General features: G+C 38.3%; 1 protein-coding gene across 8 annotated transcripts in view; it reads left to right on the top strand.

Annotated features, from left to right (window-relative positions):
• LOC307043957 (spermatid perinuclear RNA-binding protein-like) overlaps positions 1–26,607 on the top strand; it is a 140,475-nt gene that overhangs the window by 83,956 nt on the left and 29,912 nt on the right. For all 8 annotated transcript variants that reach the window (XM_079688927.1, XM_079688928.1, XM_079688934.1 and 5 more), the window contains 5 exons: positions 3,981–4,076; positions 4,233–4,344; positions 12,530–12,627; positions 15,496–15,589; positions 16,762–16,860. In XM_079688927.1, coding sequence (XP_079545053.1) covers positions 3,981–4,076; positions 4,233–4,344; positions 12,530–12,627; positions 15,496–15,589; positions 16,762–16,860 — 499 coding nt within the window. The remainder of the gene's footprint in view (positions 1–3,980; positions 4,077–4,232; positions 4,345–12,529; positions 12,628–15,495; positions 15,590–16,761; positions 16,861–26,607) is intronic.

The following is a 26,607-nucleotide window of genomic DNA, read 5'->3' as shown; positions in this document are numbered from 1 at the left end:
ATAACGGCCCACCACTAATATATATATATATATATATATACTGTATATATATATATATATATATATATATACATACAGTATATATATATATATATATATATATATATAAGTGCTGTCAGAAAATAATATATCTAAATTAGTGCTGTCAATCGATTAGACATTATAATCCCGTTAATCACAATAATACTCTGTGATTCATCATGATTCATCCTACCGGTACTTAGCACATATGCTGGTGGTGGTATATTCTATTATGAGCACGATGTCTAACTCCCGTGCAACTTCAACAAACTGGCTAGCCCGTGCTTCGGCAGTCAAAGCAATTGAGTCAAGTTTCCATTTGCCGTGGATTAGGTGTGTCATTACATCGAGGTACTAATGTCCAGTGGTCTCCAGTCAGTGCAATAGCTTGTGCAGATTCTTCTGCTTTATTTGCTTTTTTACTGCCATGCAATTCATGGTAAACATCCACGCTGGAATTACAGGAGGATGTTTTGTCCAACTTGTTGATGTGGTTAATTTGGGTTCATTCTTTTTTACGTCTTAGGTTTACCAGAATAAGCGCAAGGGTTAAAGCATTAACGTTAAAAACATAACTACATAATAACAGGTTTTAAATGAAGCAGACATTTTAATCTGCTTTTATATACTAATGTGTAGGCTGCAGCGGTTTGAAACCTGTGTTAAAATGATTTGCTAGTTAAAGGGGCTTTATTATGCTTTTTGAGGTTGTTTCCTCTCCTGTAGTGTGTTAGGTTTGTGTGAATGTGAATGGTCTGCAAACCCTCAGCCGTCACTGTCGGCCGAAATAGCCTGTTTCATAATTGTAAGTGTTTTGTAAGTATGTCATGTTGCATGTTTTCTAAATGGGCCCATGTGTTGTCCAGTTGGTGAAGATGTTACCTCATTTGCATGTGTTTTGGCACATCTTTTATTTATTAATTTTTTTCATAGTTTTTTAAAGTGCAGCAAGTTTCTTCTAATGTAGGTGTTTGAGCGCATCTGCCCCGGTCTGCCACTGTACTAATCTAATGGCATTATTTGAATGCACTGAACTCCTAATGTTGATGATGACAGAAGTGGATAGAAACATGCATTCATTTGCATTTTCTTTTGTTATTTTTTTTTAAAATTTAAGTTCACATTACCTATCATAAATAGTGGTAGTAAAGCAATGTGTGCGCATTACAAATATCCAGCAACTGAAATCCTTAAAAGCACATTAACTGGCAGGTAAGAGAAGAGAATAGACAGCAGGAAAATGTTTCTGTTCTGTCGAAATGTTGGAGGAAGAACTTGGCAGAGTGCGATGTAACTGAAGGTCATGAAGAGATTCTTAACCAAATCATGTTTCAGAGGAGCTGAGAGTTATCCAGCGCTGGGGAGACAGAGGAGAGTCAAGGGCAGGTGAGCAGCTTCCCTAAGGGAAGGAGAACCAGATGCAGAGTAATACCACAGTGAAGGGCTGCTCTAAAGGTGAAGCAGAGCAAGGCCGGTTCTCTTTCATCATAATCACGCGGGTTTACTATGAGCCGAGGACCTCCACCCCTGTAATCACTGCAAGTGCCCTTAGTGGCAATCCTCTCATCCAATCCGCTGTAAATGAAAGCACCCGAGTTAAATCACCTGCTGTATTTGGAGGAATATTCATTTGGTGAAAATTAGAAGTCTCCATTGTCTCTAGTTTGATTAGTTGTGTATGTTAATGTCATCATCTTTAAGATGTAGTCTTCAATTTCCATCAGATTAGATCAGAATAGATTATAATAGATTATATAAAATGAGGATGGATTCATTGCACTTGAGGTCAAAAATAAACATAAACTGTTAATGTCATAATCTTTAAGATAATATTAGATTAGATTCAATCAAATCAGATACAATTAGATTAGACAAAATTGGATCAATTGATTTTAAATAGGAATTTATTCGATAAAAACTGATCGGGTTTACATCAGATTAGATTAGATTTAATTGGATAAGATTGATTTAGATTAGATTGAATTATATTACATTTAACTTCATTTATTTAAATTAGAATAGATCAAATTGAATTATACACATTTAAATCAAATAAAATGTGATAAGATTAAACTTGATTAGATACAATTAAATAAGATAAAATTAGATTACATTAATTCAACCCTAATTTAATTAGATTCAATTAGACTAGATTAAATTAAATTAGATTATGATGCATCAGATAATATTCAATTAGATCAGATTAGATAAGATTTGCTTTGTTTATTATTTTAATTATGTTGGCTATAGCAGCAGGTTAACAAGGCATTGGACATACATTAACAAAGAAATTACAAATATCAATAATAAATCAATACATATCTAGTAGAAAAACCTATATTTATAAAGCATCTCTATCAAATACAAAATGAGTTAGTAAACACTATGATTGACCAACAAAATATAAAGATAGGGTACTTTATACAGTACATTATATGAGTTAGGAGTAGTTGCAATCTTTAAAATAAAATGTAGAATTGAAATGCAATCTTTCAAGCTTCCTTCCTTTTAATTTGTTTAGGAACATGAGACCAGGGTTGTAATTACACTTTCTCTGGATAAACACTGGATTTCATGTGGGTCATCTTGGGGATTTCCATTGGTTTTTATTAGTTCATGTATATTCATGTCACTAAGTGCAGAGATGTCCAGTGAAACATTTGTCATAATGGTCAACCATATAATACTCTTGCCACGGCTTAAAAATGACTAGTTTCCCTATAAAGAGGCAAAGCATGGGGGGGGGATAATTGAACTACAATACATGACCAGGATGCCTGACACAGAAATCTACTTAAAAGCATTTCACAGTTGAGTGCAGGGGGTAGAGGACTCAGCATTGAGTGCTTATGTATATGCTTTTTATAGAGTACTGTACATCAGTATTGGAACAAACATTAAATTTCTTGAAAATACTACTTGATTCATTTTAAAGAGGCCCCATTTTACACCTGTCGTGTATTCTTGGGTTACATTCTCACAATAACAAAAAAACAATACTGCTCGATGTTCTTTGATTCCAAATGAGAAGACTCTAATGCTATCGCATCCCGTCCGGTGTGAACGCAGCATTAGACTTATCAGCATTTTAAGCATTATTTCTCTACTTTTATATTCTTAATGTTTTATTTATTTATGCTATATTTAGCATAAATAAATATATTTTATGAAATGTTTATCACTTTTTTTATTTGTTTTGGGGGCTCTTGTTTTGGTTATTCTGGTTTGGTTTTATTTTTGTTCATTTACAACTATGTTACAACTTAATTTTTAAGAATGTATTTTTCGATACAATGTTTATCACTATAGATTTTAATTTATTGTGAAGGTTATTGTTTTGGTTGTTGTTGTTTGGAATGAGTTTTGTTGATTATATACAATGATATTACAAATAGATTTTTAGGTATGTTTTGAACACACTGTTCCTCTTTTTCTTCTATTTATTTATATTAATTAAGGTATTTTTTTATTTATTGTAGAGGTTTGTGTTTTTGGTTGTTACTTTTTGGGTTAAGTTTTATTAATATCTAACTATTCTCGAAATGTATGTTTTTAAAAAGTGTTTATTATAAAAATATATATATAGATTTTTTTAATGTATATATATATATTTTTTTTGGTAGGGGAGTTCTTCTTTGGTTTTCTTGATTGGGTTGTGTTTATATTTATTTTTTATTATTTTTAAATCCATTTTTCATAACTTGTATGTTTTGTTGTATAACTTGTCTTCCTAAAAGCAAATAAAGGTACTCAAACAAAGATAATTGAACATTATCAAATTAGATATCAAGTGCAGTCTCTCACAACAGTATTTGTAGCAAAATGCTTCTTTAGGCGCTGCAGTTCTACTATCTCTGAGCTTGAATAAATATCCTATTTCTGATGTGTGCTGCTCTGCTGTGTTGCTCCTTTTGCTGACACTCAGTTCTGTTTGTCTCTCTGTCTGTCTGTCCCCTCAGGCCAGAGTCACAGATCTCAAGTCTGGCGTCATCGTCTTGAGGATTTTCAGAGACATGAGCAACAGACTGGCTGGGTGGCAGCCTCTCAAAGGATGGGTAGGTGGCTCCACAGAATCTGAATGAAGCATCAAGGTGTCACATTCAGTAGTCGTACAAACTGTAAACTACACAAGTGTCGTAAGCTCTGTGTCCAGGGCCAGACGCGTGCCTGGAATTGTTTTAGTTTGTTGAGTGTCCTCTCTATGTCCGCAGCCTCTGGAGCTGATCTGTGAAAAGGCCATGGCAACGTGTAACCGGCCCCTGGGTCCAGGGGAGGGCCTGCGCCGCGTGATGGAGTGCATCGCCTCAGGGATCCTTCTTCCAGGTCAGGGATCAGTCCTCTATTGCAACCTCCAGGCCCTCTCTGTGGTCTGCATTTACACTCTGCACACGATCACGTTAGTTTAACATCGTTTGTGAAACCCAGGATGAAATGTAGGTGTCTCACCATTTGCTTGGTGTGTATGGTGCGCACATAGAGAGAAATACAATTGTACGAAAATTGACTAGAACTATTACAATTGTTTTTTAAACCATATAAAACAGAGGGACATATTTACACAAAATATATACCCGGGTAAAATAAAATATGTGCAGTATTGGAATTTAAAGTGGAAAGCTTTGCTGATTTAAGAAGGGGTAGTGTTTAACAGAAATATGCAAAGGATGTTGGCAATATTAAAATGAACAATATTCGTTCACATGATGTGAATACACTTAAACCTTAGTGTTTACAGAGGGGGTAAGAGTAGTTAGGGTCCCAGACCTTGTTGATGACCAGGCCTCGTATAGAAAGATATAAACAGAGGTGAACATAAATCTCCATATCTTTATTTATTTTTCTATTTGCAAATGTGTCTCTGCAAATGTAGGTGTCGTTAAAGAGTGTATTTAAGAGGCCCTGTTATGCTTGTTGGGATTTTCCCTTTCCTGTAGTGTGTTATATACGTTTTTGTGTGCATGTTAATGGTCTGCAAAGGCTAAAATCCTAAAGTTCCCTCCAGAGGGAGTTTCTCTCCCACACACTCCCCCCTGCCTGAAACTTACTTTATGCTGCTTTTATACTAATTTGTAGTCAGTAGCTGTTTAAAACCTGTGTTACAATGATTTGCTTATTAAAGAGGCCTTATTATTTTTTTTTCGGGGTTTCCCCTTGTTTCCTGCTGAAAATGCGTGTGAACGCTGTAAACTATGAACATTTGTGGCTAAATTTAGCTGAAAAATCTGAATATTTTATTAGCTGAATGGTCTCTGTTGCTGCTTTAAACTACAAAAACCAAGTAAGAGTGTTGCTGAACTTAGCGGAGAAATGCAGAAAAGTGAAATGACATGAGTCAAAATTGTTAAAGCTCAAATGCATTGCAATGACTTTGTTGAACACTTCAAAGTGACATGTTAAACTGGAAGAGTAGAACAAATAGTGAAGAAGCTTAATATTTAAAATAAATGGTTTTAAAAAAGGTATAAACAACAAAATGTAAAAAGTTAAGAAATGAGCGAAAACCGAAAAAAGAAGCAGCATCTGGCTGCATTTCAATGATATTGGAGAAAGCAAAGCTGAGTGCAGGATTTGTAAGATGAAAATAACCTTCAGAGCAGGGTTTTTTGGTAACCACTCAGGATTTATTGCCAGAGGTGGGAGAAGTTCAGATCTTGTACTTCAGTAAAAGTATCAGAGTGTAGGAATACTCGGTTACAATAAAAAGTCCTGCATTTAAAATGTTACTCAAGTAAAAGTACAAAAGTATTAGTATCAAAATATACTTAAAGTACCACCTGCAGAGGGATCTAGATTCAGGTGTTCTTTTCCCCATAGAGACTGCCTCGCTGCACATTATCCCTTGCATAAAGATAGATTGTGGGTCCCTTATAACATGTTGTACACAGTGGAAATAAACATTCTGGTCACCTCAACATCAGGGATCTTGCACATTAAACTCCTTCTGAATCAAACCGTCACGGTAGCCTTACCTTACTGATCCCTCTTAAAATAGAAGAAAAACACGTTACTTTACCAGCAGAGAGAAAATTAATTATTAAATTATTAATGTGACTAATAAAGAGCAGTTTGACAATTAAGTATTATTCTGTAATGTATAGATGTCATTACATTTGGTGAAAAGCACATAATGACTTGTTTAAGACTCGTTTTGTCAAAGTTTAGGACTTGGACTTGACTTGAACTTGCCCATCCTGACTTGAGACTTGACTTGGACTTGAGGGCGAAGACTTGTGACTCAACACGGACTTGCAAAACAATGACTTGGTCCGACCTCTGCTTCATGCCCTCAAGAGGCATTTTGTAGACCCAAGCTGTTTTTGTATATGCATTTTTTATTTCTCTTTGCTATTTGGGCTTATTGGAACCTGATAAGTATAAAAACGAAGTATCATTTTTTGACATGATGTACTTTTAGAGAAAAATGATGTCCACATATGTGGACACCCGTTCTGAATTTTCATAAAACACATTAAAGTCTCCTTTTTGTAATAGAGTGAAAAACTCTTTTATTTCCACCTTGAATGCAGCAGTTTTTTCCTGGCTGCTTTTGCATGTATTAATAACTTATACACACATCATTTTGCATGTTTTGCAACATGTTTTGAACATCTGAGAGTAAAAACAACATGAAAACACTGCATCTTTGCTCCTTTTGGACTGTCACTACTACAGTACGGCTCATTTAAAATGCTACAAACAGTTGCAGGAAGACATCATATACCTGTAATAAAATATAAAACATTCAAAGCATTTTGCATAGTCACTGTTGCATCTAATAATAGCAGGCTACTATTGTATGTGTTTTGAACATCAATGTGAAAAAACAAAACAACATGAAAAAACCCAAACATTTTTGCCCCCTTTGGACAGTCACAGTTACAGTATGGCTTATGTGAAATGTTGCATTAGTCATGTAAAAAAATAAATAGGAATGCCCTTTTCTTTATGAACATGTACACAATCTCTATCTATATACTGTTCAAAATAGCTTAGTGGGGTCCAGCCATTTCTGTCAAGCTCAGTTTCGTCCTCATGCTCAAACTGGGTAAGGTCTGGCGTCAATGGAGTAGCCCTCCAGCGCAACCCACGTCCTGCACAACCAGAATCAGAATAAAAATAGTACTTATTGCAAAGTAAGTTACCGGTACATATTTTTACCCATGCAAGCAATTCACTGAGGTGTATTGGTGCATAACGTAGTTGAATCTGAGTGGACGTTTATAGGAAATTTGAAGATTTACCCTCAAGGCATGCTAAAATAATAACAATTACCTTTATTGTGCTGTCCCTGAGTGCTTGGTCCTAGTTTTGGCTCTTCCGATTCATCATCTGAGCGATCAGCCTCGATCTGCTGAGTTTGACGGTGCCGTCTGGGAGTGCGGGATGAATCTGTATCTGTCCCTGCCCCTGTCCCTGAACCTGTCAACAAGTGTTGTAAATATGCATTTTGCTTCCTATCCTTCACCTAGCCCTGAGGCCCTGCCTAAAATTTGAGGAGCTTGACGCTCGTCAACTATCAGCAGGAGGGCGGGGGAGCCTCGCTGCGGGGAAGCAGTGTGTGGACCTGTCAGCGCAACTTACATGATGCCGAATTTAACAAACACATTTAAATAATTGGTTTAAACGGCATAATAATAAGGACGATCGTCCGTTTTGTGATTCTCCAGAGCACACATGTTATGATATTAGGGTCATGCAGAGTGAGATGAGATCGCTGTCCCTTTAAGAGAGAGAGAGAGAGGGGTGTGGCTTGTGCATGTGTGTTTGTGGATGGTAGAGCGACAGTAAGGGAAAGTGTGTATGTTTCTGGAAGTGAAACGAGGAAGCAGAAAAAAAGAGGTCCGTCTGTGATGTATTTTGTGAAACAGAAGAACAGTTAAATAAATGCAACGGCCTCCCAAGAAGTGCTCGCCTCTCTCCAGTCATTTAAGCTAAAGTGGGTTATTGAACCTGAAGCTTGTTGCTTCTGCCCTCCTCAACTACGGTCTGGGAGCCGACAGGAAAGTTCAACACACAGATGGCCAGTCCGCCCCTTTGTAGCATATTATTTCGATGAGAGATGAGCAGATCGCCACTGGGCTTTCAACTAAATACACAGCCACGCAAAAACTGCGGCATTTGTACAGCTCCTTATAGGTACTGCAATTTGTGAAGTGCTTTCCTCCGTGGTGAAACGATCAGCACTGCACCACGGAGGAAAGCGGCAGAAAGTCACCTGGAGATAAAGAGAGCGGGGCTGCGTTGCGTGCATGGCTTCCTTCTGCAGGTAACGGGAATCTCGTTCAGGATCCGAAAATACAATTTAAATATTTTGCACACTTATTGCACTTATTCCTAGTGTGCCACTGGTTACGGTGCCGCGTGCCAATGCTTGCCGACCCCTGATCTATAGCAAGGCACATTTGTACTAGCATATTAACATTTTCAACCCAACTAATTTATGTATGTATGTATCTATTTAGTTATTTAATTGTTATTTATTTAATTGGGACAATGTACAGCTTTTTAGCTGCACCAGAGTTAGCTATAAGCTATTTTACTTGTGCACATTTTTACTAACATATTAGCATTTTCGACCAACCTAAGTACCTATGTACACATACGTGTACATCATGTTTGGCGGCATACCAAATTGTTATTTTTACACATTTTTTGTCAAATTTGCATGTCATGACAAACGTACAACGCTTTGAAAAATATCTAAATCAGAAAAAGCCTTGAAATATGATAGGACTTCTTACCTTGTCGAGGTTTGTATTTGGAGCTACCACTTGAATTATCCCTTGTGTTTGCCGCCATTTTGAATTTGTACCGTAGTGTGTTGTACTCTTCTGACACCACCAGATGGCAGTGTAAGTGCCCACATACGTGGCCATGAGGCCCCAGTTCAGCAGAATTAACGACTGTGGTCATATGACCAAAAATGTGATGTCAACGCATGTGTATGCCAGGCCCTAGGAGTTTTTATTTTTGAGTTTGAAAAACTTTGTTTGAAAGCGAAAAAAAAGATCTGAAAGCGAAAAAAAAAAGATCTGAAGGTGGAAAGCAATGTGAAACCTGAAAAAACAAGATTTCTGAATCTGAAAACGCAAAATCTGCAACTGAAAAAAAATAAGGATTCAAATATCAAAATATGTATAAAAGTGAAATCTGAAAAATAAATATTTTATTCAAGAAAAAATTGCTGAACTGAATCAAAAATAATATTCAACCTGAAAAATGATTTCAAACACTTATTTTTATTTTGAATACATCATTGTATTTTTCAAAGTTCAGGATAAAAACTTAAACTATTTTTTTGAATGATCAAAACTTATGACCATGAAATAGCTCCATAATCTTGTTTCTTCTTTCTCAATGATCAGAATTTTGCTCTCGCTGCAGCTCTTCTCGTTTGCGCTCCCTCATTTTTTTGTTTTCGATTCTGACACAAACATCACAGTTGGGCGGGACTTTCACGGGTGCGTCCCCATTGGCTACTCAGTTTTTGAGTGACAGACCACTACACCACAGATCATACAGTGCAACTCATGCAGCAAGCTCCGGAGTCCACTCGGTCACGTTAGTGTCGGTGTCTCCTAGGGGGTTTTCATGAACATATCTGACTTCTCTTATGGATTGCTGTGCATTACACTTGTGTTGTGTAGTTTATACTGTATTCCAACTTTAAATATTTTTATACCTGAACAAACTGCTGCTGCATTAAATCATTTCCCAATTTGGGATCGATAAAGTGCTGGTGATGCACAATTTTAGTATACTGTTATTTATTCAAACACATGTTACATTTCAAAAGCATATATGGCTATGTTTAGGACAAACAATTAAAGACTGCTTTAATTGAACAAATTCTACAATATAAAAGTAGCAGATTTGCTTTATTATACAGACCAGACCTAGGCTGCATACCACATCTTACTATGTTGGTCTGAAGAGCTGAAGCATTCATACACAATGGATACAAACTGTGTTGTCTCATTCTATATCCTGTGAGAAAATGATATACATTTAGCATTCAAAACTCAACATACTATTCCTAACCTGAGGAAGGTCTGAATAATCAACAGATTTGAATGGAATCTCTAACATTTTCATGTAGAATAAAGACAAAAGAGTGATTATACACATCTTTCTCTTAAACTCTTAGTTTTGCTTGAAAGTGTTGCTTTATCTTTATGAAACAAAACTATCCCCATATTTACCAAGCTCCAAACTAAGTTAAATATCTCAAAAAGTGTAAAAGATATTAAAAAATCTGAATATCATTGTAAAAGCTGAAGGTCTTTTGATCATTTTAAAGTTGGAACGAAGTCTAGTCTAGCATTTGGCGTACGGTGTAGTTAAAAGAGGATTTTAAGGTTCCTCCCATTGAGTTACATGTTAAAAAAAGTTTAAAAGCTGAATATTTCAAAAAGGATAACATATTTTGAAAAAGTTTAAGGTTTTCCATCATGTGCTGAAAAGGCTGAATATTTTGATATTTGAATGGTTCCTGTAGCTGAAATTAGGCCGAAGTTATCGGACTGCAAAATATTGGTTGAAATAATAATAAGATTAAAGATTTGAAGAACTATAGTGGAATGCTGTTGCATACTTCTTTTCCAATTTGCAATAAATAACCAAGAGGCTCACAACTCAAAACAATACCAAAAGTCAAAACATGTTGGCAGCAGGTTTGCCCTCTGTTTGTTTGAATCATTCAACAGTTTTAATCTTGTAAATGATGAAATTACTCCGGCCAGTAATGCATACATGTAAGCCGTCAGTGGATAAGAGCTGACCGTAGTGATTGGATCCAGTACTCAGACTCTCTGCTCAGAGAGCAGCGAAGTGAAATTACAAAGTTTGACACTGAAATTGAAGTGAGCAAGGACACTGGAGGAGCGTCATAGCCCCATCTGAAGAGAACAATTAATAAGAGGGAGTATTTATGATGATCCATTGTTTTGGTCAGTGCACCATTATACAAATACATGTTTACTACTTTTATACTAGTTTTAAGGGAAAGGGGCTTTCAAGTACATAAGTCATAAACGAAATAAAGTGGCTCAATATCTGCTGAGTTCAACAAAAGCTTGCTGAACCCTTTCGTCATGGATATCCATAAAATGCTTTTCAGACATTCATGTTCCCCTCAGTTGGAATTGTAAAAGGCGTAGCTACGATGATGATTTAAGTTCTATTTAAAAATGTCCCTGCCATTTATTGTCAGGGCCGCCGCTTGCGGACAGGCAAGGCAGGCAACTGCTTGGGGCCCCGGACCAGAAGGGGGCCCCCAAAGAAGGTAGATTAAGAAAGTCCACAGCAACGATAACATGAAACACCCTTTAATTTACTGCAACGACATGTCGGGAAACCCCGTCAAGGCGGCCCAATGCATCGTGCGCCGTAAAATGCTGCTTTTATCTTAAGTTTCGTTGCCTTGCTCCGCTGTGCATGGAGATGAAAATCTGGTTCGAGGGGCTCCCAGTGAATGTTTGCCTAGGGCCCCACAGACTCTAGAATCGGCACTGTTTATTTTCATTCCCACTTAATAAAGAAATATTATGTTCATCTTCAGGTTCATATTGAGATTGTGTGCCTCTTCTTTGTCATGTTTACATGCTTTTTAATGTTCAAAAAACTCTTTATTTTTCTCATACTGCCTGTGCTGCAGCACCTCTTTTCACCCTCTGTCTGAAACCAGAGACCAGTCTGCTCTGATAGGTTAGCTTGCTGTGATGTGCCAGCCCTTAGCCTATCACGAACAATGTGTTGGAGCGCTAGCCAATAATAGCGCTAGTGTTACATAGTGATGTTATTATGTTGTGGAAGTAAACAAAGGAAGACAATAAAGGCGTTTTCGGGAGCGTGTCTGGAAGGAACTTTGGGATTTTAGACTTTGCAGACCATTTACATGCACACAAAACCTATATAATGCACTACAATAAAGGGAAAAGCGTAATAGGACCTCAATCTACAGTATCCTACAGAGCATTAATTGTGTAGCATAGATCCCCTCAGGGCTCCTTTCGTGGATTAACAGCAACATGAGTGTGGGTTGAGTTGAACTCTTTCATTCAGTAAAAGTTGGTGGTGAATTATTTTTCGAGAGATCGAATCCACCTTCTTCCTCCTCTGCAATTTGAATAATGGAGCAATCCACTTTAACAATGTTTTTTACTCAGCTCCAATACAAGAAAATGTTCTCAGGGTTATTTTTTCCTTCCCCTTCTCTTTCTAATCCATATTCCGGCAGCTTCCGTGTTTGATCACTGCCGAGCGTTAGCCTTTGTGATGATGTGATTGGATTTTGTATTCGGGCTTCGCCTCAGCGTTGAAATGGCAGGTTGTTCCCTGGAGTCTTTGAATCATTGATGAGTTACTGCTGCATTCAGAGTGTACACAGCAGGAGTTGCTTAATTATTTCCGTGTGTGTTTTCCTGTAAAGAGCAATTAAAGAGGGTTCAAAGATTGTGTTGCTGTTTGGAGGACTCTCATGTCTGAGTCACAACCTTTTCCTCTACAGAAGGCCCCGGAGTCCACGACCCCTGTGAGAGGGACCCCACAGACGTCCTGACTGACCTCAGCGCGCAGCAGGCAGACGCCATCACTCACAGCGCACAGGTCAGCCCTCTTTACCCATCAGCCCCTGCTGCCGTTAGTTCTGCAGTGATTAAAGCCAAATCTTAAAGCAGAAGGAATGTAAGTCCATACGCATTTACGCTATCAGTTAACTATAGTTAGTATTTTAAATTTCAGTAAATGCTGATTATTTCCTCAAATAGCAGCCATTTAGCGCGTTCACACCGCAGTACTTTTCCCACTTAGTTCCGATATAGTTCCGAAATGTTGCGTTCACACCAAAAAAATCCGGAACAAAAATGTGTTAATGAGAACCTTTTTACCCCTTTCGTGGGAGAAAAAGGTTCTTATGTCTGATTGGCTGGGCGGAATGCAAACCACACCCCCTTAAAACTCCAAAAATGTTTTGTGAAGCCGCCATTTTAATATCCTTGCATTAGCATTATTAGCATTAGCCCAGTGCACAAACGCAGAGAGACTAACGTATGGCAACACAAATTAAAACATGGGAGTGGTGGAGATGAGGAGGTGTCGGTGTTCTGGCAATTTACTCGGAAGGCTTCAGTAGAAGCTGATGGGAGTCCCAGCAGCTTCTACTGAAGCCAGTCCCCAACTCCGGGGACTTCCGGCCGGGTACTTCGGTTGGCAGTATACGCCGTGAAGTTGTTTGCGGCCTGCCAGTAAACCCAAAGCAGAAGAAGAAGAAGTGACGTCAGCGGCTTCATTTGCCTAATCCTCCCCCAGGGACTTATTCCGGTGTGAACGCGATCTGTACTTAGTTCATGAGAACTAAAGAGTTCTCATGAACTAAGTTCTGATGAACCTTTGTGGGAAAAGTACTGCGGTGGGAATGCGCCTATTGAAGCATCTTGAATGTCTTGCTGCTAGCCCAAAACCCAATGAGATGGCTTAATGTAGGAAAATGAAATGTTGCATGTTTTTAGATTTGAGAAGCTCTATCAACTATTTTTTTCTATAAAGATTAATTTATCAATATCTGATTGAGTTACGGTTAAGGTGTTTCCTGATAAAGACGCTGTTAGGCCGAATACCAGCGTTCAATCCAAGCAGCAACCCCCAGTGCTAAAAAATATCCCTTTAAATCCCAATGTTAAAATGCCCACCTGCACAGCAGAAGTCAAACATGTTCAGTCAATAAAGCGTACCTCAGGCTCAATGTAGCAAATTCAACTCTCAGGGGTTTGTGCTAAAGAACACTCTCCTTACGATCAAAATAATAATAAAAAACATCTGTTTTGTAGTTACTTTCATGGTTTTCTCCTGTCACAGAGAGATAGTGTGTTTTGTTGCTCCAGGCCAGGAAGTTTAAGCTGATAACTTTTTGGTTTTAACTTAGGTTAAGGAGGTTTATAGTGCTCAAGGGCACTTTTACAGGAACACAGGAGCATTTCATACATCCTTCTGTCTGCACCGGGAGCATCGATTAAGACGCTCTTGTCTTCGGCCTCAGGGCCACAGATGCTCCCAAAGGTAATCAAGTCACACACACAAGAAAAGGTCACCTTCAAATTCATCAAGTATGGGATGGCAAAAACCGTTCAAACTGGAGCTAAATAATCAAATACTAATACATTTTACATTTAGAGTGCTTTTTAAGATACTAAAAGATGCTTTACATAATATACATTTTTTAAGAACAACACACCTCAAATGTAAAACAATAGTAATTTACACAATAAACAGGCCCTATTGTGCTTTTTGGTGTTTTCCCTTCCCAATAGTGTGCTATATATAGGTTATTGAGCATGTACATTTTCTGCAGGCTAAAATCCCTGTTCCCTCCAGAGGGAGCACAGGCAGTATGAGAAAAATAAAGACCTTTTTGCACATTAAAGCATATCAACATGACACAGTAGAGGAACAAAATAGAATGATATACCTGAAAATGAGCATAAAAGGGCCCCTTTAAAAGCAGCATTGAAAATGTGAGCTTTGAGCTGCTCGAAAAGTGATATGTGAAAACCAAAGAGAGTTGTGAATGTAAACTCTTTTGTCTAGCTAATACTTCTTCGCTGGAGATGAACTAATGTAAAGCCACATATATGTTCCGAATATAGACTTTCTTACATACCTTCCCTTATAGGAATTCTTTCATATGAACTGCTGCTTTATGGACCTTGTCTTTGCACTCAGCCCCTGAGATTTATAAAACTTCCCTTCCTGTTTTCCTGCTATAAAAGCTGAGTATAAGCATTAGCTGGGCTGAGACTCTTGAGACTTTGAAACATCTCACTGGGGTTCACTTCCTCTCCGCCGAAGTCAGCATTTTTTTTCAGGAGACCGGACGAGCAATGCTCCCCTGATTGAAGGAGGTTTATTAGAAGCAAGCCCACTGCATTACATCAGCACTATAAATAGCTGAGTGGCTGCAGAAGCCCCGGACTCTGACCTCGGATCAGCAGCCCCTCGGTGTAGCGCAGGCTTGATGAACTAGGAAGCCTAATTAGCCTCCTTAATGAGTGTGGGAACACTCTTTCCCGCTCACACCCACACAACTACTGTGCCACCACCACTGCTGCTGCTGCAACGCACAACAAAGTCTGCCCCCGGGTGGAGAATGGGAGCTCAGCGCTGAGAAAATAATGAAGACATCCTCAATTCACATCTTCCCCTCTCACTCTGTTTTGCCTTTGTTTTGCTCTGTGGGAATACGTTTCTTTCTTTTTCTTATCTCCTTCGTTTGAGTGTTTATTCCCCTCCTCTATAATGCATGACGTTTCTCCCAACAGAGTCAGATTGTTTACACAAAGTTTGCCCGGTAATTACAGCACATTGATCGGAAAATAAATGATATCCATGCTGCCTGTTTTGACTGCACACTTATGTTGCTCTACCAATACAGAGATGTGCTCTTATTCTGTCTGGTGTGTGTTTGTGTGTGTTTTTCAGCATGCGTTACGCCTCCTAGCTTTCGGACAGCTTTACAAGGTCTTGAATATGGATCCTCTCCCCGCCAGCAAGCCCTCATCAAGGCTGTTAGAAGGTGTGTGTTCAAATGTGTTTTCCTGTTGATGTGAGTCTCATATACCGTATACGGTCGCTCATTGCAACACAAAAACATGGCCTCTTTTCCGACTATCCTGCAACATTGATATAATTGTGGAGTAACCGTCCTAATCCTTTTCAATTTATTTTGGCTGTTCCCATTATTTTTATTTTATCATTCTCTATATTAATTTTTCACATTTACAAGCACAAAAAAAGCGTTATGTTTGAATTTGCCAGTACAATTGTTATAGTTGTAATCTTGTGTTTACCGTTTGAGTATGGGCTTTTAAACCTACATTGCCCAATCCATCCTTTCTCCAACCAATCACAGTCGATCCATAGACAATTCACTGGAACCAGAGAACAATAAGTTACATAGAGATTGACACTCGATAACGTCAAACTAATTTGATGCCTTATCTTTGCAAAAGCAGATTTAAACACCTAAGGATAAACCTGCCAGCCAGCTAACCAATCAGAGCAGACTGGGCTCTGGTTTCAGACAGAGGGTAAAAAGAGGTGCTGTATGAGACAAATAAAGAGCTTTTTGAACGTTAAAGTGTGAAAACATGTCACACTAGAGGCCCAAAACATAAATGAAAATTAGCAGAATAGGGACCCTTTTAACCAGTGCGTGTACACCTACTAAGAGAAGTAAAAAAAGACATGTAAAGAGAAAACATGGTTGCTGTAATCAGCAAGAAAAAGATCGACAGGAAGTATAGCCCAAACAATTCTGATTAATCACCCTAAATGCCCTCAAGAAGTTGAACAGTGAACTCACATAATTGTATTTGGTGGGCTTCTTTGTAATGTGTATTTGACCATTTCTATTAGATCACATTGTTTCCTGAGATGACAAATGCTGCTCAATTTGCATGACCAGACAAATGAATTTGCAAACGTTAATTAATTTGGCGTTATGTGTAATTTGTTGTGACAGCAATATTACAACTCTGTTGTGTGTTTGTTTATCTTTGTATTTGCATTTCTTCTGTGTGTGCCCGTGTGTGTCTGCATTCAGATTCCTATTTTCATCTCATCATTTTATTTCTTGTTGTCGTACTCCCCTATGCAGTGTACTATTCTGTTTGTATTCCCTCTGGAAAAAGATAATTACAATAACAATGTGTTGTTGCTGACATGAGTGTCTTTGTGATGTTCCAGGTGATCCGTGTGTGCGTTTGCGCTCCACAGGCGGCTGTCAGAAGAGGCACCGGGAGGACGTCGGGTCAGATGACAGAGACTTCATCAAAAGGATGAAAGGTGACTTTGAGCATCCACTCACCGGTGTAAAAAAGGGACGTTCTGGTCACAGGATTTTAATTATCTTCCTCCCAACTCGTAAACACACCGCACACACACCAGGGGACTAGTGAAGAATAATAATAACCAAAGACCGCCTAATAAATGCTTTGGCCAATAATCAAACACTGGAATCCAATTCTGCTGATAGCGTTCACAGTGTCTATTTGAAGCCTTATTTTTATCATGTAGTATCATTAATTTATATAACTTTTCTTAAAGAGCCTGTGACACGAGTTTCCCCCATCATCCAAACCCATCAATTTGAGTAAATATTGTCCCCTTGAAAACCGTTACTGAACTGATTTTGGATATTTGTACTTTGATAACCATTAATCTGCCCTTCAATGTTGACCATTTTCTCGATCTTCTCGGGGATTCTTCAAGTCCTGCCAAATTATGTGTGACGTCATTGCGGGCCAAGCGCTCCAGCTGCACCGTTCAGAATCCCAGCATCTGCATGTAAACTCATGATGACGCACACAGCAGCAAGCTCAGACAGCGATGACAGTTTAATTTTGAACGTGTCTGAGAGCTCATATGAGGCTGAAGGATCGGTTTATGTTGTATCTGTTAGAAGTTTAGGAATTAGGTGCGTCAATATGGGCGATCATACGGTCATGTAGCCAGTGGTGGACTGGGACTAAAAATCAGCCCGGGACTCTCGACCGGCCCACTTCGGTACCACTAGTAAATTGTCAACGGGGGGAGTGGGGGATGTGCTAGTGACTTATCCGACCGGCCCACTTCGGTACCGGCTGGGTGCAGTGGCGGACTGGCCATCGGGATTCGTCCCGATGGCCAGTCCGCCACTGCACCCAGCCCAGCCCACGTAAACTGTCGAAGGGGGGAGCCTGGCTGCGGGGAAACGGTGGACCTAGTGTCCCGATCGGAGTGGGAATAATAATAATAATAATCTGTGCCTTTTATCCATTGATTTCCCCAACATTGTGGTAAAAAAACCACACGTTTAATCAATGTTGGTGTACTACGACTACAAAAAGCATCGGTTTGTTTTCTCATCAGGAAATACAGACCAGCTCAAACAAACGATTTTTAAATCATCATCCTCACGATCATTTAATGTATCATATGTTCGCCGAATTGACATGAAAGCACTAATAAATGTAGTTTCATCCACTTGAGTTTACAACTATAGAAATAATCGATTTGTTTTTATATCACATCCTACGGGAGGAAATTCAGCAGCTCTCACTACCGATTTTTAATCCTAATTTAATCATCATCTTCACCACGATCATTTATGTTTATGTTCGCCGAATTGACATGAAAGCACTGACAAATATGAATATACTTTAGTCAACTTAATTAAAACGTTATTAACGTGCCTAAACTCAGTAATTCACCATTTATACGCATGACAACACACTTTGTCCGTGTTTGGCTCTCTTGGCGCACAGTGAAGCGTTCCCGCATTGACGTCACTTCCGGCTTCCCCCAAAACTTCAGAATGAGTCAAAGGAATTTCCCCGCGATGTTCGAAATTATTGATATTTATCGGAACGGTATCGCACCTTCTTTTTTAAACTGACGGTTCGAGGTGACTAGTAGCCCAATATTTCATTGCACAACAGTTGTTGGGAGGCTGTCACAGGCTCTTTAAAGGGGCCCCATTACAGTATGCATTTTGGGTTTTCCCTATCCTGTAGTGTTATATAGGTTTTGGCTAAAATCCCAAATTTCCCTCCAGAGGGAGTTTCTCTCACTTTTTGGAAAATAAATCTGAAAGGGCAGGGATCCTATAACCAGACCATAGATACCATGCCATAAAGGGTATCAGGCCTTCAGTTTATTAGAAAGCTGTCTTGCTCATTTTGACTCCCCAGAATAAAGCTTAGCGTACAGCAGATAAGTGGATATTGATTGAAGAGATTGTCGCTCAGTTGTAGCTAATGACAAAGACAAAAAGCCCTGTTTTCACAGTTTGTATCTGGCACAGCTGTTAAGTACAGTCCTGTAAACAAAGTGCCTTCTGACAGGCGTTGTGTAAAAGGTGTAAATGTGGGAGTCAGTGGAGCAGGAAGAGGTGAGGCTAAGCTTTTCTCAGAGATCCGGACGCTCTCTGTGTGAGGATCAGAGCGGCTGTCAGACGGTATCCACTTCAATCTCCGCTTCAGAGGAGACAAAGTACCCCGGCTCGGCCTGGATGTGGCCCATTGTAGACTGCCGTTTTAAATTCAGCAGTCGGAGCTGATATCTCCTCAAGATCATATTAGCAATCCACTTTAGTGCAGTGATTTTTCAACAGCTTACTGTATCCTAAGAGGCATCATTCACTGTATCACCCAGCTGCATGAAACCGGTTCAAAAAGCTGTTAAAATTCTGCAAGGAGCTGTGGCCTTTTAAGTGAAATGTTTCCTCCAAGCAGAAAATTGTGTGGCGTTATCAGATTTCCGAGTAGCTGCGATAGAGAGGAAAAGGGGAAATGGAGCTGAAAGACGCATTAACAGGTTATCAGGAGTCTGTGTGTCTTAATGTCATGTCAACGTCAAAACTGTCCATCAGCGCCATCCAGGTCTTCATCAGACATCTTCATCAGATCTGCGTGCTGTGGGGTTAACACGCTACAAAGTGATGTGTTGCTGTAATCAGATTACATGTCTGTTATACAGTAATGTAACACGTCACGTCACTTGATAACAGCAGTAATCACATTTCAGTTACTAAGCACGGCATTCATATTTGCACTAGATGGTTGGAAGGAAAACATATTTTAAGTTTTGTTGGTGTATGACAAAGAATTGAGAGTTTTTCTGGGAAGTTTTTTAAGGCTGATGTTTAAACAAAGAGCATTTGTCATTTGATTTATGGTGCATCTCAGGTGATGTTACAGTGTAATCCAAAAGTAAAGTGTCTAGTATTGTAACTAATTACTTCCATCAGTGAGAAATTGAGTAAAGTAAGGCATTACTCTTTTATAAAGTAACTAGTAATGTGTAATGCATTATGTTTTTTTAGTAATTACCCCAATTATGGCCCTCAGTGATGGCCCTATGTATAATATGCGTAACACAGGTTATATGCTCTGATGGTAGTAGTCTTGCTATCCGCTATCATAGTGAAGGCACTATCTGTTCCTACAGTGGTGACCCTGTACTCTATCTTCAAGAAACAAGCTATAGCACATGCTTCAGCAAAATGCATTTCCTCCGTTTTCACCAGTTAAGGTGTGCAGTTATACCGAGGTAGTGCTGGTTCTTACTGATGTCCAGTGGTCAGTCAGTTTAATACATCTAGTTTTTCCGGTTCCGCTTTCTTTGCCTTCTCACTGCCACTGCATGGTAAAACTCCACTCCGGAAAAACAAAAGGAAGTTGGGGTCAAACTTTGTGATATGATTAATTTGTGTACATTTTTTATACGCATCAAGGTTTCCCGATTAATTGCAATCTACAACGCTTTAACTTTGACAGCCCCAGAAATAAATTTAGATAAGACTTATTCCCTAAGGGGCACATTGACTTGTTAAAGCATAACAAACGTATACTCTAAAAGGCTGTATTTATTTGAATGAAAATAATAAATTAAAGAAATAAGAGAGGTGACATTAAAAAACGCTGCAAACAATATAAACATTAAAATATGCACAAAAGAGACTGATGAAGGTTTGTTATTGTGGATTGTCTTCAGATTTGGCCGTCCTAGCAACGGTTTGACTCAGATCTGAACACACATGAAACACACTTGTTTAAATTCAGTGTGACTGAGGACATCACTATCCCAGCTGCCCTTCACAAACAAACGTTCAGAAATCTGCGTGGAAAGTAATCCAAAAGTAAACTTGTTAAAGCTCCAGAACTTGCTTTTGAATATTCACGTTTTCATGCTTTTTTCTAAATTAAACTAATTTAAAAAGCTGTTTAATACTAGTGCAAAAAAGGTTTAATTGTGCACTTCTGGTAGCTTAATGTGAACTATATACACTAAAGTTATGAATAATGTGAAAAGTTTATGCAATATTGTATTCAAGTGTGAATAAAGTTTTATAAAATAAGTGTAGTATACTGCAGGGAATACAATTATTTCCAAAATATATACCTTATCGTATAAATTAAAGTGAATACCATGATCATATAATATTAATATGTAAAAATACAATGAAGAATATAGTAGCAATATAGCATTGGTATGTAGTTATAAGTTATGTAATTTAGTGTAAAAATGAAATCCTGAACATGTTGAACTGTGACTCCCATTGTAATAGAGTGTGGATATCATGATTATCAACATCAGATTGTTTCTACAGCTACATTTCAGCATTACTACCTTTTTTTGGCGGCTCCTGCCATACCCTGAATTAAAGTTATCAATGTTTAAACATTGATTTTATGTCACTTAAATGTCTAGAAAATGTCAACTGCTTCCCTGGACACTTTGGCATCTTTCTTTTCCTAAAAATGTCCTGTTGTTTAACACCCATGTATGTATGTGTGCATGTGAGAACTGAACACAGTTGGAGGCTGGACTTCTTTTACTCCTATGAAAGTTACTCATGAATCCAAAATGGCTTGACTCTCGAAAAGGAAAAGACCCGGATCATCCAGGGATCTGGGCCAATAGAGCATGCGCACTTGCGTTTTATTTAAGCCCTGCCTCCAATCTGCTGAGTCACGGCCAGTAATGTCTCAGTCAGATTATTGGAGAGGGAAAAGAACGCTGGACACTGCTTTTAGCAAATGTACAACTTTTAGTCCTTAATGATTCAAATAAGAGCTATTCAGGTGTTAGTCCCGGCATGTATTGGTACCAGGACGTACTGGTTTATTTGCGTAAAAACAATGATTAACACATGTCTCTCAATGGAAGTTTGTCGGATCAAATTACATCACAGAATGGCACTGATATGTAGTACCACCATTTTGCCACTAAAAACATAGTGTGTGTTCTCTTGCAGTATTTTGCATTGCTTAGGTTTGTGTTTTGCATTCCCATGGATCCATAGTGGCACTATTTTTGGCTATTCACACACATGTCTATACCATTGATGCTATATATACAAGTGTGGCTGACATTGATCCTGTCTGTCACACATTATTTTATAATGATCTGAACAACGATTGCGTGCAGTGTTTGTCTGTGTGCTGTGAGTTGAGCTGGTTCTGATAGCTGAGTGTGTATTTGATTCCCCTCTATTTTGAGCTCCAGTAATGATTTGGGAACACATCTGTCATGGCTTTCTGCTATGCTAATGTAAATGGGAGCAGTAACGAGATGTCACAGAACAGCTACAGTAGCTTTATTCCTATGATCATTATAGATTCCACTGCATGCATTTTAAGTAAAGCAGCAACGATACGTCGATTGTTCTGCTCAAATTGTATGCCCGTCTTGTATATTAGTAGCAGAAGCAGGTTAATAGGCAGGTAGTTTGATGCCTTATTCATAACTTTGACATTCAAATGCTGCTCGGCTTTTCTTCATTTTGCTTATAGGCGATTTTTCTGCACAGTTGAAGAAAATGATTAGAATGCTAATAACAGTATTAGTATTAAACTATCATTCCAGAATTGGAGGACAATTTAGACACCAACATTTTAGAAAAATGAACCTTTTATTTATTTTTTATTTTTTTATGTATTTAGGAAAAACAGATAATAAACCATCAAAAATAGTGATTTGCCAAGCTAGGCATCAAATGTATATTTTCCAATGAAGAATTACCCCTGTTACTCTAATTATAGTAACAGGGTTGAAAATAACAGGGTTGAAAATCAATGCTAATTTGAGCTTTAACCTCAGGAATTATTGCTAGATGTAGCATGTAAAGGCAAGGACAAACTTGGATATCTAATGCAAGAAAGGTAACTTTGAAATTAATATGCTTTATTCTGATAATATCAGTAACAGGGTTGAGTGGGTCAGAGTGCCACACTCTTTTAAGACTGAAAAGATTGTAAAAATATGGAAAATAGAAGAGGGGACTTAGTTTTGGTCTACCCATGGCACTAGCACATGGCTTGCTGATGTCACTTCCACTGTGTCATCTGATTTAAAGTTTTTTCACTTCCTGTGCCAATCTAAAAAGGTTTGGGTAACAGGGTTGAACGCATGTTGAGGGACACACCTTCTGTGCAAAATTACTGTTATTTAAAATATGATTTAACAAATTGATTTTACCATTACAAGATACATATATCAATAGAATAATACCCAAAAAAGTAAATAAAATCCCTATTTTAAATGTTATATTTGACATGCAAGTTGGTCACCATCGAGAGCTATTGTATTTGATAATTTAAATAATATTTTGAAACCACTTTTTCTACAACTTGATATATATTTTGTCTCAAGACAAGTATGTTTAACACAACAAGTGCATGTTTTAGCATTTTGGGCATGTATTATTAGATATATGGGGGACATGAAATGTCCTCCAATTCTGGAAATACAATGATATTCCAGTGCTGGCTGTATAGGAGTGTGTGTGCTCCAGAGTGTTGTAAAGTCTAAAAGTCTATATTTATTGAAAACAGATTAATGTAATCATATCCAAAATCCACAACTTGTCTTTATCTAACCAAGTATTAACATAACAATTGCAACAAACTTACAGCACCATTAATTAAGTGTATGCAAAACAAACAAATCCACTTTTTTTCCCCTTTTAATTATGGTTTAAGAGTCATATGAGTAAACCAAAAATAAAATAGTATAAAAGGTTAGCTGGCCGCCTCTGTTGAGATTGGTCAACCGCTTAGAGATGTCCCGCCAATAAGAGTGCTAGCCAAAAATAGCAGATGTAAACAAAGGAGTTCAATGTGAATATGGGAGGGAAACTCCCTCTGAAGGAAACTTTGGGATTTTGAACTTTGCAGACCATTTACATGCACACAAACCTATATAACATACTACAGGAAGGGAGAACCCCAAACAGTATAATAGGGCCACTTTAATAAAAATGCTTTTGGTACTGCATTCATTTTAAAATCACCTTGATTTTAATTAGTGCAAATGCTGTTTACACTATAGTTCTTCAAATCTTTATTCTTCAACTTATTATAACTTCAGCCTACTTCTAGCTACAGAAACCATTCGAATATCAAAATATTCAGCCTTTTCAGCACATGATGGGAAACCTTCAACTTTTTCAAAATATTTTGTACTTTCTGAAATAATAAGCTTTTTAAACTCTTTTTTAACATGTAACTCAAAGGGAGGAACCTTCAAATCCTCTTTTATCTAAACCTTGCGCCAAATGCTTCTCCCTCCACATACTTTCAGCTAGAGACTTCACTCCAACTTTAAAATGATCACAAGACCTTCAGCTATAAAACTTGTTCTTCAGATTCTTCATATCTTTTACACCTTTTGAGATATTTAACTTAGTTTAGAGCTTGGTAAAGAGGCTTTTCTTCAGATTTTAACATTAGTGTGTATTGCGCAGCTCGTTAAGTCTAGAGTGCTTTGATTTCAAAACAGAGTGGAGGACAGCTTGAAATTCGCCCAATTTTTATTTTTAAACCTACCATAATTCCCAAACCCTACACTCCTTGGACATAATTATATGCTTGAATTGTAGGAAAACCTCTTTTACGTTGAAAAATGAAATAAAATTAAGCAAGACAATTAAACAAAATGCCTCTTGAGGGCATGAAGTGACAAAAACGTTCATCATGTCTCCATTAAGGCCCATTGTAAATTCAGCCTGATCTTTCGTCAGAGCAGCAGCTGCACACCTTTAGTAAATCTGCCAAAAATGCCACATTATTGACCCAAAAGTACACAAACAGCAGATTCAGACGCTCGTCAGGGTCCTGAGATGCTGCATGCATTGACATTTTACCGATATCAGCTACCGTTTTTAAACTATAGTTAGAAATGTAAGAGGTGTATCTCTCATTCAGATCAATGGAAAGGCTCTCCTTTCGCTGCACATCTCCATGGTAACCTATGATCTCTGCACACAGGTGTTTGATAACGTTGTCACCATGGTAACCTTTAATCTCTGGGCTTACACACACAGGTGTTTGATAACGTCGTCACCTCAAACACAAACACACAGGCTTTCTCAGCCTATTATTTTCTGTCTGATGGAGACTTCATACTGACTTCAACATGTTCCACATATTTTATACATTATTGGTGACGTATGGTTTTAGTTCAAAAGTTTGCAGTTAAAATATTCTGCTGCTTTTCAAAGCGTTTTTTCTTTCTTTTCTCTTCTTAATACACATTCATTCAATACTACTTACATTTAATATCTAACTCCTTCAGCCTACTTTCAGCTGCACAAACTATTCAACTATTACATTATTCAGCTATTTCAGGACATTGAGGCTATACATTCTGTTGTTTATACCTTTTGTAAACCTTTTCTTTTAAATATTAAGCTTCTTCACTATTTTTCCTACTCTTCCAGTTTAACATTTCACTTTCAAGTTTTCAACAAAGTCATTGCAATGCATTTGAGCTGTAACAATTTGATTCAAATCATTTCACTTTTCTCCACTAAGTTCAGCACTTCAACACTTACTTTATTGTTGTAGCTAAAAGCAGCTACAGAGACCATTCGACGAATAAAATATTCAGCTTTTTCTGCATTTTCAGCAACAAATGTAAACAGTTCACAGCATTTGCACGCATTTTCAGCAGGAAATGCATTTTCTAGTTCTGTATAGCTTCCAACCTGATCCTGATCAGTGGATAAGCTGGTGAACTTGTTGCCGTCATTACTTGGTTCCCTTTGTATTTGCGTCTGGCTTCAGAACTCAAGTTCCAGTCTTAAAATGTTATACTGGCAACCTGCCAGGTGAGAGACACAAAACTCTGGAGATGACGCCCTGGATGCTGCGTTAGAAGTATGCATTTTTAGGGAAATGAGTGCATTAAGATATAGAGGACATGAGAGGAAGGCAGGAAGAAAGGGGAAAATTCCCTCGACAGTTTATGCGTAGAGCAGCATAAATAAATGGAGTCGGTTCAAAGCACGCCTTAGCCAGCCCTAACTATAGGCTTCAAGCTTTAAAGAGGTCAGATTAGGCTCTCCATTTCTGGAGCTCACTTGTTCCAAACAAGATGCACCAAGACAGAAAATGAACCGTTCATGCAGATTTAAAGACGCGCCTTAAAAAATAAGTAAAATGTTGTGCTCCTCTTCCTCACCTCCTCCCTCCTGTGTGTCGGTGTAATTAAATCTCCCTCTGTGGGACGACCGTCCCCTGGAACTCTCCTCCGTTTTCAGTTCAAAGCGAGTGATGGGAGGCACAGATACCGAGGGATTAAAACTGCAGACTGCTGCCACGCAATTATCTCACCGCCTCCCACCATGCCAAACACACACAGAGCATTAACACCTCCCCCTCTCTTCCTCACAGCACCTGTCCATCAGCACATCCGTCTCCTGACACAGCGTCCCCATCCATATTCATACCGAAACACACTTGAGTCTTTAGTGGCTGTCAGACCCTCCAACTCATTACTTACTGACTGCATGACAAAAGACAAGTGTGTGTAGAAGCTTCTGTAAGTATTCTGTGTGACACTAGTTTTACAGAAGGGTACATCTGTGCTCGGCCATATAGAAATGATCACAATGGTATCTTTAAAAAGATATACATAATCACACTTTTTAGATATAAGGAAATAAAGACTGATGTTTTAGGTTAAGGATGCCCCATTATGTTGTTTCCTGTAGTGTGTGTTCTATAGGTGTTTGTGCATGTAAATGGACTGCAAAGGCAAAAATCC

Source organism: Notothenia rossii (genome assembly GCF_949606895.1).
Source record: "Notothenia rossii genome assembly, chromosome: 6".
In the NCBI taxonomy this organism is placed as follows: domain Eukaryota; kingdom Metazoa; phylum Chordata; class Actinopteri; order Perciformes; family Nototheniidae; genus Notothenia; species Notothenia rossii.
Note: the sequence above shows the minus strand (reverse complement) of the source record. Positions and strands in the feature narration are given on the sequence as shown.